At 37.2% G+C, this 17,939-nt stretch overlaps 1 protein-coding gene across 2 annotated transcripts in view; it reads right to left on the reverse strand.

Annotated features, from left to right (window-relative positions):
- The window catches only part of LOC135197606 (uncharacterized), a 44,296-nt gene that overhangs the window by 8,045 nt on the left and 18,312 nt on the right, over positions 1–17,939 (reverse strand). For both annotated transcript variants that reach the window (XM_064224634.1, XM_064224635.1), the window contains exons 3-11: positions 10,143–10,386; positions 9,276–9,959; positions 8,698–8,855; positions 7,988–8,026; positions 6,805–7,013; positions 6,216–6,375; positions 5,819–6,004; positions 1,804–1,962; positions 67–217 (exon numbers count right to left, since the gene is read on the reverse strand). In XM_064224634.1, the coding sequence (XP_064080704.1) occupies positions 67–217; positions 1,804–1,962; positions 5,819–6,004; positions 6,216–6,375; positions 6,805–7,013; positions 7,988–8,026; positions 8,698–8,855; positions 9,276–9,959; positions 10,143–10,188 (1,792 nt within the window). In that variant the 5' untranslated portion in view covers positions 10,189–10,386. The remainder of the gene's footprint in view (positions 1–66; positions 218–1,803; positions 1,963–5,818; positions 6,005–6,215; positions 6,376–6,804; positions 7,014–7,987; positions 8,027–8,697; positions 8,856–9,275; positions 9,960–10,142; positions 10,387–17,939) is intronic.

The following is a 17,939-nucleotide window of genomic DNA, read 5'->3' on the forward strand; positions in this document are numbered from 1 at the left end:
GAGAAGACAGTCGAAAATTCACTGACGGAAGTTTTATGTCACACCAATGCCTCACAATTCACTTACGCTGTCCCACCAGGGTCCTCAAGATGTTCCCCAGCGTGTGAGTAATGGTCGACCGCTGCTTTTCAGACGACTCAAAGGTCGATTCAGTCCTCAGCATGAGTTCCACCACCAGTTCGATGAAGAGCCCTCCGGCGACAATGAATGCCCACGCCTGCGGACGGGTGTGAAAGGAAATCGATGGGTTAATCATTAGTCTCGTGTTAAAGGTGCTGAGACGTCCTTGAGAATTGGGGTCAAGCTCTGTTTGAATATAAGGCGTCGTTCATGTGTCTGTAAGATATGTCAGCTTCGAATAATTGGTCTGATTTTCTATCGGTTTGTAATCAAAGGTGAGCTTCCGTATCTCATATACATACATACATACATAAATATATTATTGTATATATTTACATATACTGTATATATAAAGTATATTTATATATGTGTGCACACACACACACACACACACACACACACATATATATATATATATATATATATATATATATATACACATGTGTGTGTGTGCGTGTGTGCTATTTCAAAGTTTTATACGACTCTTACATATGTTAAAGTTGTTGGTGGCAGGGACGACAAAATTAGAACTGATAACGAAAGGAAAAGTATCATGCGCATATGAATGGATTACGCTAAATATCTCTACTTGCCCAAATACCTTCTTAAGATCTGTAGATCTCAAGAAGGTATCTGACAAATTAATGAGACTGGCGCTGTCAAAGCAGAGTGTACTGGAAAAACACTGAAGCAGCGATGTTTCTGTACCATAATTAAAGACCTAGAGTGAAGACAGTTACGGGGGGTGTATCAGATGGATATCAGATAAATGTCGGCGTTCATCAGTGGGCATTCCCTAGAACTATGTTATTTATCATAGTAATGGATGAACCTACAAGTGGTGTAATCAGAAAGGCTCCTGACAGCTGATATATACTGACGATGTAGTGTTAACAACAGAATCAGAGGCCGAGTCTTTAGAAATATTTTAGAAAGAAGAGTGGAATGGAGAGGAGAGTATCAAAAACACCTCTTGATGACAAACATGCTTAGGTGACTGATTAGGGAGGAAAAAAAAATACTGTGTACCGAACGTGACAGATGGTACACAAGAGAAGCTCTGCATGCAGAATATCCATCGAGCGAGAGATTTACGGTGCCTTAAATGTATCAGAGCAAATGAAATGCATAAGAGAGGGAGAAGGAGAACTATGTTATGGTGGAAGGGCAGGTCTTTGAAGAGGTACAACATTTCCTTTGCCTTTGGGATACAATGGACTGTGAAAAGCTATTGGGAGGACAATAAAAAAAAATGGGTAACAACCGCTTGAATGAAGTGAAAATAAAAACTACCGTTAGAACATTACGCTAGAACATTAGCAATAAGAATATCTCATGAGTCCACAGAGCGAAGTCATGGTGGCCTGTGCTACTTATGTAGTGGAAACATGGGCACCAACAATGCAGAGTTTGTGGTTACAGAACGTTAAGATTTATGTCCAGTGAGGAGTAGAGGGAAGATGTGGTGTCCAGCGGCTGGAAAACAGAATATCTCAAGACCTAGATGGTTTGCACTGGTGATGAAAACGAATGAGGAAAAGTAGTTCAGAAAAGAAGTCCATGCTGAAGTAGAAGGACGAAAACTGAAGAAAGTCGAGCTGAGGATATCGTAGGAAAATGGCATTATGGCACAGATGAAAACCTAGACCAGATATGAATTTAGGCAAGGTATCTCATACTCACGGAAGGGGAGAATATCTGTAGGATGAGGAAAGGTTTGATGATCACAGAAGGCGCTTTGGACACGATGATCAGGATGTCCTCACTCACGGGGACCCCAAATTCCACCACCAGAGACCGAGCGTAAGACGGGCTGAAATCCAGGGGCGACATGTCTGCTTCCTGACGCCCAACGGAGACGTTTCAATCAAAATACAGACAGTAAAAACACACACACTATATATAATATAATATATATATTATATATATATATATATATATATATCATTATATTATATATATATAATATATATATATCTATATATATTTGGGATTTAGTTTTATAATTTAAGATATATATATATATATAGATATACTATATTATATATATATATAATATATATATACATACATATATTATCTATACAGATATATATATTATTATATATATACATATATAGTATATATATATATATATCTATATATATATATACGCGTCACCTACTCCGAGGTGCTATAGTAGATTCACATCAGCCGTGTATTTGATGTCTAGGCCCGTCCCTTACGGCGCTCCTGATTGGCTGTTGATAAGCCAATCACAGGGCGAGAGACAGAGTTTCTAGCCCAGTGATTGACTTATTAACAGCCAATCAGGAGCGTCGTAAGGGACTGGCCTAGACATCATATGCAAGGTTGATGTGAATCAACTTATAGTAGTACTACTAAACATGGCGGAAGCTCCTTGGGATGCCGTGTTTAGTACTAGCCCAGCGGGAATCAAAGTATCATATACACTCATTTCTAAATTATATGGTCAACAAAATATAATATTAAACGATATCTTCGTGCGCCCGTCTACTTTACATTTACCTTACGGTGTTTAATACTTGAACCTCGGGGTAGATGACGCATAGATATAACAAGCCAAAGTAGCACCCAGTACACTGTACGTCACAAACTTGACAGATATTTGATATAAATGATTATTTACCAAATTATTTACAATTTAGTACAGCACAATACACTTTCCAGTGTGCAGCACTACAGTAGCAACAAATGTAGGGTAGGAGAGAGAGAGAGAGAGAGAGAGAGAGAGAGATAGTTAATTCACGCTACCGAAACAACTATACATACTGCAAATTTATAAAAGCAACAGCAGTTTTAAAAAACTTCATTCTTAAAAATACCACTCACCTAATGCATAAGCAAGTATAGATAATATCCACTCCTACTAACCAAAACCTTTCACACATATACTATAGCAACGTTGAATGAAGATAGTAGTGATGAAAATGATGAACAACATAATCACACTGACGCGGGTATTCCGGTTTTGACCTTCGGTAAATACAATACCTTGTTTTTCATTTCTTTCGATAATTATTTTAAAGGTGCAATTTCCTCTTCTGCCATTTCCCTCACTTTCAAGGCACGTTTCACTGGCAGATCGATGTCAAGAAAACAGTCCTCGAAAGACGTTGTGTTGTGGTGAACTGACGACTTTGATGCCTCCGTTCGTTGTTGAACTCTCTAGACCAGAGTCTAAGTAGCTTGGGCCTACTAGTAGTTCAATACCAACCAGACCGTAAAAAGCGATCTCTTTATAATAACATATTTTCTGACTTCTGGAACGAAAAGTTGGACGGTTGGAAATGATCTTTTCCATTCAAGGGTCGTGGATTACCAGTTTTATAAATCATAGCAGCCCTAATCCTTCAACAGCAGTGCTAATCTCTTTTCCAGCCTTAAAACCCGGTGCTTGACTCTCCTTGTTCATAAATGTCCTCTGAGGTATTTTTATTTAAACAGGATGGTTTCATAGGCGCTGAATACCTGATCGGGTTGGTATTGAAGCCTGCACGCCTAGATCCTTCGCCTTCCACCTGCCAAATGTATTTATATAAGAGCTTGATCTTTTCTCAAATTATATTCTAGTCTATTTGAATGCCCTTTGTACAGTACTTGTATAGCAATTCTGCACCCACAGAATATCAGCTGGTTCGGGTGTAGCTACAGCAATGTCTGACTTTTTCTTTCATGAGTATGTACATTATCTTCCAGTCGAATCGTTGATGCAGTAATTGTGGGCAAGCTCAGCATGTGAAGCCTCAAAACGTTGAAAATCTAGCAGTTGAATCTTTTCTTGGTAGCTCTTCCAAGTGGAGCGCTGGCTGCATGAAGAGTCCATTGTAACAAAATCAAGTTTCGAGCTTATGGTTAAGAGGAGGATTTGCTTCGATTTTTTACGTGATATTACTTCACCAATGTTTAATTTATATAAGCAATGAAACCCAATAACCTGACCTCCAATTTCATACAATTTACACAAGACTGAAATGAATTGTCTATTCATTTTTCAACTTTATAAAATAAGAATAAAAGTTACAGCTCAAAAATGCTTCCTTGACTATTTTTCAAATTCAGTGTTTGTGACATAACCTAAAAGTTAGTTTGAATTTCACCCCCTTTTTTTTTTATCTCAGGCGAATGATTTTATTTGTATTTACTGAAAAGGTAAGTTAAAGAGCAAAGGAAAAAACAGCAGTCTTTATAAGCGCTCCGAAACCTTAACAGGTATGCAATTTTTTTTTCTGTGAAAGATACACTGAAAGCTTCGAAATGATCAGGTAAAAAGAAGTATGTCTGTTCTTGCTGTGAAAATAGGAAAAAATGCATGAAAAAATATAAAATTATTGTTATAAAACTGTAGACTGTTTATTAGGAATCAAACTGCCCTAAAAAAAAACTGAAAACGGATTCCAGGACAGTACTCGGACCTTCAGGCTCTTGGATCATGATCGAAATCAAGATTTTACAATTGCATTACACCCAATATGAAAGAAAGGCTAGAGCCACTTACTACCGGGCAAGATTTTTACAAGAATGAGGCTCAGAGGTGAGACAAAAGCAGATGAAGTTACGCGTTTTGTTTTTAAATGAAATACGAATATTTTTAACTTACAATTTTCAGTTTCCTCTACATTTCCAATTACATCTTTCGGTTTCCTCCACATTTGCAATAACAATTTTCAGTTTCCTCTACATTTCCAATTACATCTTTCAGTTTCTTCCACATTTCCAATTACAACTTTCAGTTTCTTCCACATTTCCAATTACAACTTTCAGTTTCTTCCACATTTCCAATTACAACTTTCAGTTTCTTCCACATTTCCAATTACAACTTTCAGTTTCTTCCACATTTCCAATTACAACTTTCAGTTTCCTCCACATTTCCAACCCTACATGCATCGTCTGCAGAGTTTTTGTACGTGTGAAAGTTTGTGCAAACTTGATTTCCTGCAGTTTATAAAATGCAAGTAACTTGTGGCAGTAAATGAAAAAAAAGAAAATTAGAATCTTGCAATACTGTACGTAATAATGTTAAGTACCGTCTTAGGCATTCACAAGTTCAATCGAAGATACAATGCATTTGCTATACCCTAGTACTATTCTCCTTGCATTTTAATACATTTTAATATATTCACTAATTTATCTATTTATTTCTTCTTTTTTTAAAAAGTGAGGTCTTTTCTTTCTGTATTTCCCTTCTCCTCTTACTTCTTCCTAATGAGCACCATATTCTTTGGAAGCTTGAATTGCAAGTCAATGGAGCCTGTGTACTTCTTTCCAAGAAATTGGTTTCATCTCCTGAATAATAATACTAATAACTGTGACCCATAACATTACCTTTGTCCGCACTTTTCTGTATAGACGATGTTGTCTGTGGTCTGTGATTTGTCTGTCTATGGTTAGACTTTCAAATAATTATAATTGATTTCCTAGATGAAAAAAGCAGTAAAGCAGTAAGATTTCTGAGAGAGCGAATGATCATACTATAGATAGAGTTTAAGCATCATCAAACATCCATACTAAGCACCATCGTCCCTAAAATCCAGCCGAACATTCAATCAGCGGCTTTCTGATTTTTTTTTTTTATTAAAAATGCTGGTATCAGAGCCTATGAAACCTCATGATTCCCTATTATTCGTATGTACACCATCAGTGGAAGTTCCTAGAATGTTGAAGCAGACATTCTTACCTTCCGGTATAGAGCTCCAATCATGCCATTCCAGGAACCATTGGGCTCCGGGGTTCCAAAGCCCACTGTGGGTAGCATAACATCCGTGAAGTTCAACCTCACTTGGGCGATCCTCATGACGTCACTTAGGTAACCAGTGGCTGCCTCCAGACCAAGGCCTTCCTGGTACTCGAACACCATTGGTTTCTGGCGGGGAAATGAGTCAGTAAGACAAAGGCTTGCATAGAAAAGAGAGGTACTATAATTATATCCTAGATATAATTATAGTACCTCTCTTTTCTATGCAAGCCTTTGTCTTACTGACTCATTTCCCCTCATTGTCTAGAAGATTTCCGTACATTTCTCTGCCGTACTGATGAACTACTATGAAGATCTACCTACAACTGAAAACACTTACGTTGATACAGCTCACTCTAATCGTCCGGTTTTGGAAGTTTAAAGCTGGTTCCGGCCAAAGGGGACTGAAGTTTTGAAGTGTCCCAGAACTCCAGATACTAGCTACAGCGAGATTCCAGGAACCGTCACCAGAGGCCACTACAGCCGCAACTTTGATTTGCCTGTCGGATTCATTATACGGTAGCAACAGATTAACACTTTAAACTTCCTTCACAAAACGAAAGTTCGTGCATCCTCTAACACTTCACTTAATAAGCTTCATAATTATAACTTCATCAAGACCACATTAATCTCATGACATGTATTTTATAATTTTCTATGTTCCGCTTCTTGGCTATTAATAAGACCATTCTATTCTTATACTCTAATTGTATATTCCAGGATTTGTCATGTAGGCCTAAGAACACATATCGGCCTACCAATTTGTATAGTTATCAAATATACATCTGAAATAAACCGAGAAAAGTGACTTGATATATGAAAGACCAGTGAACAAATTAATCAAAACGCGAAGACACACTTCACTCAGCAGAAACACAGACAGAATTAATAGGCACGTTGCATTCTAAGAAATAGACTTTGGTACTAACCCGTTCTCTCTGAATTCCGGAGACTTTTCTGAAGAATGAGCCGAGCTTATCTTTCGTTCCCTGAATACCAAAACACCTCTCATTCCCTCCTTGAGGCTCTTCGAGACCCTCTCCACGACAGACGTTTGCTCTCCTGACGAAGGCGGTCTCGGGGGCGAGGCTGGGTCAGTTGAGTTTAGGTCAGACACCGCCCAAATCCATTTCGTGTGCTGGGGAGGCATAGTTGTCAGAAATCACTATCATTACTATTTTTATTATTCGTAATGTGCAGAAGAACACAGCGAAAAAGTCTTCTATGATTATATATATATATATATAATATATATATATATGTGTGTGTGTGTGTGTGTGTGTGTGGATAAATGTGTAAAGGTAAGTATATCTTAGTTTACTAGACACTGAGCTGACTTACAGTTCTCCTAGTACTGGCCCGTAGGATTAGATATTTTTACGTGGCTAGGAACCAATTGGTCACCTAGCAACGGGACCTACAGCTTATCGTGGGATCCGAACCACACTATATCGAGAAATGAATTTCCATCACCAGAAATAAATTTCCTCTGATTCCGCGATGGCCGAGCCGGGATTCGAACTTCGGACCACTGGATTGGCAGCCGAGCGCGAAACACTCTTCCAGCGAGGAAACTTATAAATAAATGTGTAGTATGTATATACTACACACACACACACACACACACACACACACACACACACACACATATATATATATATATATATATATATATATATATATATATATATATATATATACACACACACATATATATGTGTGTATATAATATATATATTATATATATATATATATATATATATATATATATATATATATATATATTATATATACATATGTTATATATATAATATATTGTGTATACATATACATAAGTAACTATAGATATAATTTAAATATTTCAGTTATATAAAGCAATATAGCGAATTTAATATTTATAAAGAATTTAGGTCAAAGGCCAAACACTGGAGCCAATGGGGTCATTCAGGGCTTAAAACGGAAATTAACAGTAAAAACGTTTGAAAGGTGTAACAGGAGGAAAACCTCGCAGTTGCACTATGTCTGCAGTGCAACGCACGAGGTGCACTGACGGCACGACACCCCTACGGGGAGAAAAAAGCAATATATCGTATTCAGAATTACTCTACTTACCATTGCGTTGATTGAAGAGTTATCATAAAACAATTTTATCTGAAAAGTAAAGGAAATGTTATGTTATTAGTTTTCAGATCTGAAATATTTAGATTATAATTTCATATATTATGGCCAATAAAAAAACAGACAATAAATTATCGAGTGAAGAAATACTACTGCCAGAGATAAGTGTTTTTTCAAAACCGCAACTGAATTTCATTATCATCTCATGGAAAACAGGAATGGAAATAATAGATATTTGTCTAAGAACTTTGCCACTGAGTAACTCTTATAGATTTCCAGACAGCAATGCTCTTAAAATCGCGTGACAGAGGAAGAATGAGTAATCTGAAGAACAGAAAGTCGAACGTTGATGCTGTCTATCCCTATACTGTTTTTTTTCCATCTGTCCATCCGCCTGTGGTGTTTGCGTATGGTAACACTGTGTCCCGGGCTTTAGATAGTTACATTCAGCTTACATTCAACAATAATATCAATATCCTATTTCGAATATTAACGGTATAATTCGCATAAAGTAAATTATTAAAACACTTTTCAGTTGCAAATGTACACCCAGATATCTTTTCATTTACCTAAAACTTACACATAGCGTAAATATCTAAAGCCCGGGACGAAGTGTTACCATACGCAAGCACCACAGGCGGGTGGACAGATAGAAAAACACAGAGTATAGTATATGCCAAAGTATTTCTATATACGCTGCGTACCTTATCCATCACTGCAGTGATCCACTCGACAGACCCCAATAACAAGTGTTGCGAGTAGCTCCTGTAAGTGAGTTTGGACACCCTTGACCACCATTTACTTACATCCACGACCTCCGTCGCTGTGTTCTGCAGCCACAGCTTCTCCAGCAAACAGTCACCTGCAAAGATTGACATTTCACTCAACTACCTTTTTACCGGTAAGATTCTGATTGGAAAAAGTATATCTTAGTTTAACAAGACCACCGAGCTGATTAACAGCTCTCCTAGGGCTGGCCCGAAGGATTAGATATTTTTACGTGGCTAGGAACCAATTGGTCGCCTAGCAACGGGACCTACAGCTTATTGTGGGATTCGAACCACTTTACATCGAGAAATTTATTTCTATCACCAGAAATAAATTCTTCTGATTCCGCGTTGGCCGAGCCGAGAATCGAAAACTTCTGACCACTGGATTGGTAGCCGAGTGCGACAACCACTCGTCCAACGAGGAACTCGATTCTGCTTAAAGAGTGTTGGGGCATTTGATTTGCAGTGTTTCAGAGGACAGAATATCTGTCTCTGATAAATAATGAGCTTACTAGTTTTCGACTGGAACACGAGATAAAGATGCGACACAGTGATCGTTCGAATGACGTCAGTCACAGCTTGTGCCAGATCGAGGTCTAGCCCACTGGTGTCTGCGCATGACGGATTCTTCTTCACGTGGCGACTTACGTAGGACTTGACTGCAAAACCTCTAGATTTTGTCAACTTTTCAGAATGAGGAAAGTTTATTGCACTATCACTAACTCCTTGGTCATTCTTTCTAACAGGGATTTCAAATTCACCACTGGCCTGACCACTCGATTCCTCCGTCTCGTTTCTTCTCTCAGAGTTCAATAATGTTGCTGCTCTAGTCGGCCTATTCCTTCTTTCCACTACTAGTTTTTCTTCAAGAGCATCACCAGTAGATCCATTTGGATGGTGACCACAAAGCTGAAGCTGTTCATTTGAATCCATTTCCCTCTTCGTTAACCCCAATGTCACAGGGCTGTCAAAACGTTTCGCATAAAACGCACCCATGGATTCGCTATTTTCCCTAAGAAGGCGCGACCAGGAGACGAAAGCTCCTCGCGATTGACGATTCGTTCGATTCTTCTCTCCTTTCCCTGAGGGATATCGACCTCGGGGCTGGAACGCAGGGACAACTCGAGGGACATCGCTGGCGTTGTCCAGTTCCGTCGAATTGTCTTCATTATTCAATTCCAGGCAAAGATTGATACCTGTCATAAAAGATGGGGTTAAGTAATTAACAATTAACATTTTCGTTTATTCTGGGACGGGGTCACTGTTGAATTCCCTTAGGAGCAATTTCCACTTCGGAAAATTCTGCAGGAAACTGACAATACATTTATGTATCCTTTTATATCAATGACTAAGAGAAGCAGACTATATTCTCAACTTACTCAAAATGAAGAACACGGAGAATAACCTCAGCTGCACGTAGGCCATGTTTTTATATAACAGCAGTAATAAAAGGCCTCTGTGGGATGCCCTCGTGGAAACTGAAGACCTTATCTCTCTTTGCTCATGCGAGGTCAGTCATTTATCGGCCTTCTTTTGCATCATTTGTCCTTCCTTTGTTTTGTATTGTCCTCTAGTTTCCGATCTGTTGGAGGACACTTCTGACTACTCCGTCTCCTTCAGACTCTGAAAGGAGAAATGATTGGATAAAAAGACCAATAGCCTACAGAATTATGCAAGAATATCTAGCCATTAAAATCTGCGAAAGGAAATTGCAGAATAATGCCATAATAAAGCACAAAATTCAAGTGATATGCTATTTAACTGAATATAGAATTTAGCCCATAGGCCAAGCAGTGGGACATAAGAGGTCATTCAGTGCTGAAACGGAAATTGACAGTGAAAGGTTTGACATGCGTAACAGGAGGAAAACCTCGCAGTTGCACAATGAATCAATTGTTAGGAGAACGTGGAAAGAAAGATGGAAGAAAGGGAATATGAAATGAGCTACAGTAAAGAACGAAAGCGGTTGCAGCTAGGTGCAAAGGACACGCTGCAAAGAACCATAAGTAATGCCTACGGTGCACCGCATGAGGTGCAATAACGGCACTAGCCTCCAACGGGATTCAAGTGATGTACGAAAAGCGAAAGTAACAAAAAAGTTATTATCGGATGGCCCTTTTAACTTGGCCTTGGGCGATGACCGCTGGAAACAATTAACATGAAGTCCCGCGAATTCAAAGAGTTCCAGTCCTACTTTCCATCGACATTTGAACGATCACATGGGAAAGGATACAAAAGAAAAGATATACATAGAGAAAAAAAATTTGTGGTTACGAACAGACCATGCCAGTATGTAGTAGTTTGGTAAGATGGTAGTCAATGATTACTGAAACAGATGTAACCTACGTACTCGATCAATAAAATCCAATTCCGGAGCAAATATTGTTCTTGGAAGGGAACAAAATTTCTGTCTCCAAAATAACTTCTAAATCTGTAAAGCACTGCCCTCGCACGACGTCCAATGAGCTTAGCATTATGACCGCTTGAGGAGAATAATCCAACTGTTTTGCTTTACAGATGTAAGATCAAATCTCTCTCTCTCTCTCTCTCTCTCTCTCTCTCTCTCTCTCTCTCTCTTCTCATCATTGAGTTGCTTCCATCTAGTTTGCCAATAGGCCACAAGCAAGAAAAATCAATCAGTATATTTTGTGATCCGTAATTAAGGATTGAATAGTCTTTGTGTTTTTAACAATTAAGGTTATTTCCCAGGATTCAAAATTAAAGATAATGGATAAACTAATCATCGTGAAAATAACTACTAAGAAATTACTGACTGACAGAATAACTTGGCGCTACTGAAAAAATGAAATTACTATTGACACTACTTCAAACAGAACTCCCAAAGATAATTTTAAAAAAAATAGCGTCATTAGCCTAGGCCGTAAGAACATACTGAGATGAAAATCTATTCGTGTCATTTTTTCGTTGCATTTCAAGTTTATTATCGCTAATCGAAGTCAAGTCGAAGAACGACAAAAGCCACATGGTCATTTTAAGACTAGATTTCGATTTTATCGCGTTACAGACTATAACAAAGGTACCCAGAGAATTCAAGGCATTAGTTATGAGCCAAGGATGGGTCACCAAGCATTCACAGACACGTACACAAAAAGAAAAAAAAAAGACCTTACCTCTATAGTTACCCCCAAGGGTTTTCGTGGGTCGTTATCTAGGACCATTATTTCTTGGGGACTCATCATCTTTATGATATTGACAGTCTTGTTTTTTTTACGGTTATCCTCAACGGGCTTGAACTAAACAAGCCCAAAAAGTGGAGACATACAGGGGTTAAAACCATGGGGGCCACTATCTACAAAGAGAGAGAGAGAGAGAGAGAGAGAGAGAGAGAGAGAGAGAGAGAGAGAGAGAGAAAACTCTGGGAATGAATACGCATTCTATCTGTCATAAATTAAATTTTGCTAGTTGACAATGTAGTCAATTTCTGATGAACCTGGTTAGAATTGATATTATTCTGAGACATAATTATAATACAAAACTGGGAAAATTCAGTGGTTTCATGAGGCAATCTGATTCATACGCGAAGATATAACGGTAACATACGGGAAATTCAAAGCAGAAACAATTCCGTGAAAGACGAAATTCAAATTCTTTTTTGTAACAAATTTCGCAAAAATATTCATGTGACTTATTGAATGGGTAACTGGAAAGCTTAATGAAAATGATAAACTTACAATCCTTGAAAATTCTTAGAAAAAGCTGTGGTAAAATCAAAGTAGCTGGATCTGAACTCTTCTACGAAATAAGAAATCACAGACTGTTACTAACTAAGACATTTTTTTCAGCTACTAGGCAGAGTTAGCTGCTTAATGACAGTAATTATCAGAAGCCACAACTTTCAATATCATTTAAATGTATAAAAACTTGATTAGCCAGTGCTGATAATTCTCTATGGAATAACACATTTTAGAACACTTTATGTCTATATTTACTTGTTAAACAATAATAATCATAAAGAGCGTCCTTAAAAGATCATATCTACGGGAAGTAGATATGATCTTATTGATAAATTTATTTACGAAATAAAAAGTACGAAGTATCATTACTCGATTAGATGTATAATGAGGCTGTCTGAAGGAAGAAAAGTGCATGATTACATCAAACGATTTGTCTTGTAAGGTAATACACGATTTAAAAAAAAAGAGGGGGAGGGGGGGGAGGGAGGGTTTCATAGCTTTAATATTATTAAAATTTAAAACATTTTCCCTTACGACGAGAAAAATAATAACTAAATCGCTTTATGCCTTATCAAAAGAATGAAGTCCGACGGTTACGCACTTACTGAACCGTTAATATTTACTACAACAGATGTGAATACGAAATATATTGGAAATGATGCCAAAAATTCAGATTAATAGTTGATTATACCAATATATATCCATCCCCACAAGGTACCACCACTTACTAATCATTTTTAGTAGGTGGTGATAACTTTAATGGATATATTTGTATGTTATTTTCTGAATACTTGGCATCATCTCCAATATATTTCGTATTCAGATCTGCTAAAGTAAACATTAACGATTCAAATAGAGCGTAACAGTGGGACTTCATTTTTTAACAAGGCAACTTAGCGGGTATTTTTCTCGTTAAAAGGGACAATGTTTTAAATGTTATTACTACTAAAAACTACAGAAACCTTTTCCCGCAACTCCCCTTCTGAGATCACAGCTGCATCCCTTTGCCTGTCTTTCAGGTCTCTTCTGTTCCTCTCGTGCGAATCTTCTGGCAAGAACTAGTCCTTCGGAAGAGTCCTATAGCTGGAAATGGCACGCCGTGATGGCGTTTAAATCAGCGTTTGGTACTCATTACTTTTCGCTAGGGAAATCAGGACGATTCCATCTGTTTTTTTACGGAACAGAAAGTATATTTGTTCAGCCTTTTATCAATCCCTAAATCCCTATGTACACACACACACATTATATATGCGTGCATATATATATATATATATATATATATATATATATATATATATATATGTGTATATATATATATATATATATATAGATATATATACATATATATATGTGCATATATATATATATATATATATATATATATATAATAATATATAACATATATATATGTGTGCATATATATATATATATGTATGTATATATATCATATTGTATATGTATACACACATTATATACATAATGTATATATATATGTATATATATATATATATATATATATATATATACATAAAGATTGTTATAATTAACAATTACCCTGCATAGCATGAAAAGTACAATTATGTATAAAACTGAGACAACTCAAGCGCATTATACATTTTGTACAACAGAGCAAAGTAATAGTTGTGCATCTTCGTTACTCAGGACTGACTTGTACGAGAACTGTTCTTCATTAATTTCATCATAAAATTCCTCATTCTCCCTTTATATTCTTCTAGTATACGTAGCAACCATTAACGAAAAATGAAAGTTCTTGCCATTAGTATATAGACTACATCAACTGGCATTCATTCCTGGGTGTTAGTTTATATTTAACGGCGAAATGACTTTCAGAAATATATTCCTGTACAGTAGCCTTGAAAAGCAAATTTGACAAGTCTAGCATCGAAAGTCTTCATATTCTACAGCTAAATCACCACGGAACAGCGTCCAAAAGAAAGAACACCCTTACCACCTCCGGGAGGGTGTTGCCGAAACCTGAACCTAGGAGAAGTCTCGCCACAACTGGACGAGGGAGATTCGCACGATGCCTCTTCAAGACCCTTGCGGTAGGCCGTAAGCCCCGCCCACCTACGGCCTAACCGACGGACGCACTCACTGAACAACTGGTTAACCTTTGAAGACTTCAGTTGATGATCGGCATTTTTAATATGATGTATCGCGGCAGAATTACTTTTCTCTCTTCTCTTTCTGTCAGTTTATACATACATACATACTACATACATACATACATACATTTATATATATATATATATATATATATATATATATATATATATTATATATATATATATATATATATATATCAATACATCATAATCTTAAACGCATATAAATTCTCACGTAAGAGAAAAATAGGAGAGAAGCTTGGAAAAATGAATTCCTGTGACAGTGATTGAAACCAAACCTGCATCGGACTTGGGGTGCTGTCTGGGGGAAGCAGTGTTGTTAGTCGCATTGAGACCCACAAAACCAACAGAAAAGGTGAGAAAGAGTAATAGTTATTTGCGACTTGTGTTCATAGCGACAGGTCCATCACACACCAGGTGAAATGGTCGCTACCACATCAAATTCAGGCTATAACACATTTTTTCTTTTTCTTTGGATGACGAGTCGATACAAAACTCACTTGAAAAGTAAGAAAATAAGAAATTTCTCTTTCTAAGAAATTATTCTTTACAGACCTGAACCAAGTTTGGTAAACAGTGCAAAAACAGAGGGAAATATTCTTATCGTCTTGATTAGTTGATATAACGTAGAAAAGTGGCAAAACAATTACTAAGAGAACCTATGACCAAAAGAATTTTAAATGATAGCAAAATCCCCCTCAGAACACATTCATGCGATCCGTCCATATACTATAGACGTCTTCAGAGCGGACGGTAAATATCCACAGAGAATGTCAATGAGGCTTCTGTCTAGTATCTGACTGGTTGAGTCGCTTGGACTGCAACCACTGGTGGGTGGTGACCAGCCTGAGCCTCCTCCAAACATGAGTTAAAACCTACTTTAACAGAAAATAATATGCTTTTATTGATAGGCATATACAGCAGACATGGTGCCTCAATAGACATATACAGCACAGGATGGAGCCATTCGTCAAGCTTAGTGACAAAAGTTCAAAGCCTAAAAGGGGAGAAAAGAAAGGATATCGAATACTTCACCAAACCTATTTACTCACTTAAGGAAGATGGTTTTTTGAGGCCTATAGAATTAGGCTTCTTCATTTCTCCCAAATAGCATTACAGAACTTCACATGATACAAGAGTTGACAGCATACGAAGGGAAATCTACATCATGGCCTCAGATGGCCTCAGATGGTTTTTGTAACTAATCTTATATTACTCTAATAATAATCATAAACTTAAATGATGAACACATCCCTTTAACATTAAAATTTCTGATTTGCCATATTTTCATGAAGGGCGAACGAATGTTTAAAAACAGCTGTAGTCTGTTCTTATTGGTTTATGGTTACAGAAACAGTAGTATTTGAAAACCCATAGTGTCTATCATTCATTTTCATTATATCAGTATATTACGGCAGAATAACGAATATGAAAATACCCTACAAAAATGCTATCTCGGCTTTTTCAAAGCATTTGAACAGTAAGCTACAAAAAAATAATTCACAAGTGAAAGAAGTACCCATTGCTCGTAAGGTACTGTGAAACGAGTGTTGACTAAGACACCACAAGGTGTTATACACACCTATAATGGCAAGTCTGTGCAGCTCTAAAATGGAACACCACAGTATCTGCAACTATAAAAACATTTTAGATACTGCACTTTTCCCCTTTCTTACTGCTGATTTTGCAGATACTGCAAATGGGACCCCCTATATCAGGGGTGGCCAGACTTTTGGACTCCGAGATCTACTCTAAAGACTGAAACTCTTCTACGATCTACCATACTACATAATCACATATTATTACGTGGGGAAACATTTTTCAAATAGCGCCATAGTACGATAAAACATGAGTACAATTGCCTCACTTGTATATATATATACATATATATATATATATATATATATGATTATATATATATATATATATATATATATTATGATATATATATATATATATATATATATATATATATATGCTCGTGTTTTTGTTTGTTCATATAGGATTGTGGGGGAACGGCGATCGACCAAACAAGTGGCCGTGATCGACTGTTTGGTCGCTTCTCCCCTAGATATTCGTGGAAAACATTGAAAAATCATTCTGAAACTGCAGTAACTTGTGTATCAGTGTTCCACGAGCTCAATAGGTGGCAGATCTCAACTTCGAACATTTTGCAGATACTGCAGTTTTTCATTTTAGGGCAGTGTGGTCCTTTGAAGAAACGAGATCACGAAGCCCCTTTATACAAAGAAACGCGTCGTTCAATGGCGTAATGGAGAACCGATTCGACTGTATCCTAGTTAATGTTATCATTAGAGAGGAAATGTGCAAGTACAATATTACGCGGCAATATTTCTGTGAGCATTAAGCAAATACAACTTAGTAAGTCATTATTCTTCGTGAGAAAATGTTCTTATGCGTAGTTATCTTAGGTATTATGTTATTTATATTCAGGTAATCAACCAAATTAATTAAGCAATAATTGTACGCTGTGATGAGCAGCAATGCTGCCCCTTAACAGTCCGGTGCACTTTATTTAACGCGTTTCTTTACTTTGCACCTCCGCGAACGACGACATTTAGCGCGAATGATATTCATATTTGAACTAGAAATCGAATCACTCGCTTTTTAAGCTCATTTTAATCATATATCTCTCACGACTATTTTATGAAGTATCAGCTCATTGAATTTCTTTTCTAATGAAATATTTTTGTATTGACGCTATGTATTTTAATTAATAATTCCGGAGAATTTGAGAATGTCCATCCTTTGGTTTTTTTTCACAAATACTCCAGAATAATGCATCATTGCAGATGAATTTGCACAATGGAAAACATAAACAAAGACACCAATTATCATTCGTATCGTTTTTAGTTTTCTGAAAATAAAACTACTGTGCCGGCTTTGTCTGTCCGTCCGCACCTTTTTTCTGCCCGCACTTTTTCTGTCCGCCCTCAGATCTCAAAAATTACTGAGGCTAGTGGGCTGCCAATTGGTACGTTGGTCATCCACTCTCTAATAATCAAACATACCAAATTGCAGCCCTCTAGCCTCAGCCGTTTTTATTTTGTTCAAGGTTAAAGTTAGCCAAAATCTTGCGTCTTGCAACGATATAGGCCAGGCAACCACCGGGCCGTGGTTAAAGTTTCATGGGCCGCGGCCCATACAGCATTCTACTGCGACCACAGAAAGAAAGCTTTATTTCTGGTGGCCTTGATTATACAATGTACAGAAAACTCGATTGCGCCGGAGGAACTTCGACGCATTTTTTTGTCTTGTATTGAGCAATCGTAATAATCAGATCTATTAACCAGGTTATAATCTATGAGTCCTC

The sequence above is a fragment of the Macrobrachium nipponense genome, chromosome 21 (assembly GCF_015104395.2).
Source record: "Macrobrachium nipponense isolate FS-2020 chromosome 21, ASM1510439v2, whole genome shotgun sequence".
Classification (NCBI taxonomy): domain Eukaryota; kingdom Metazoa; phylum Arthropoda; class Malacostraca; order Decapoda; family Palaemonidae; genus Macrobrachium; species Macrobrachium nipponense.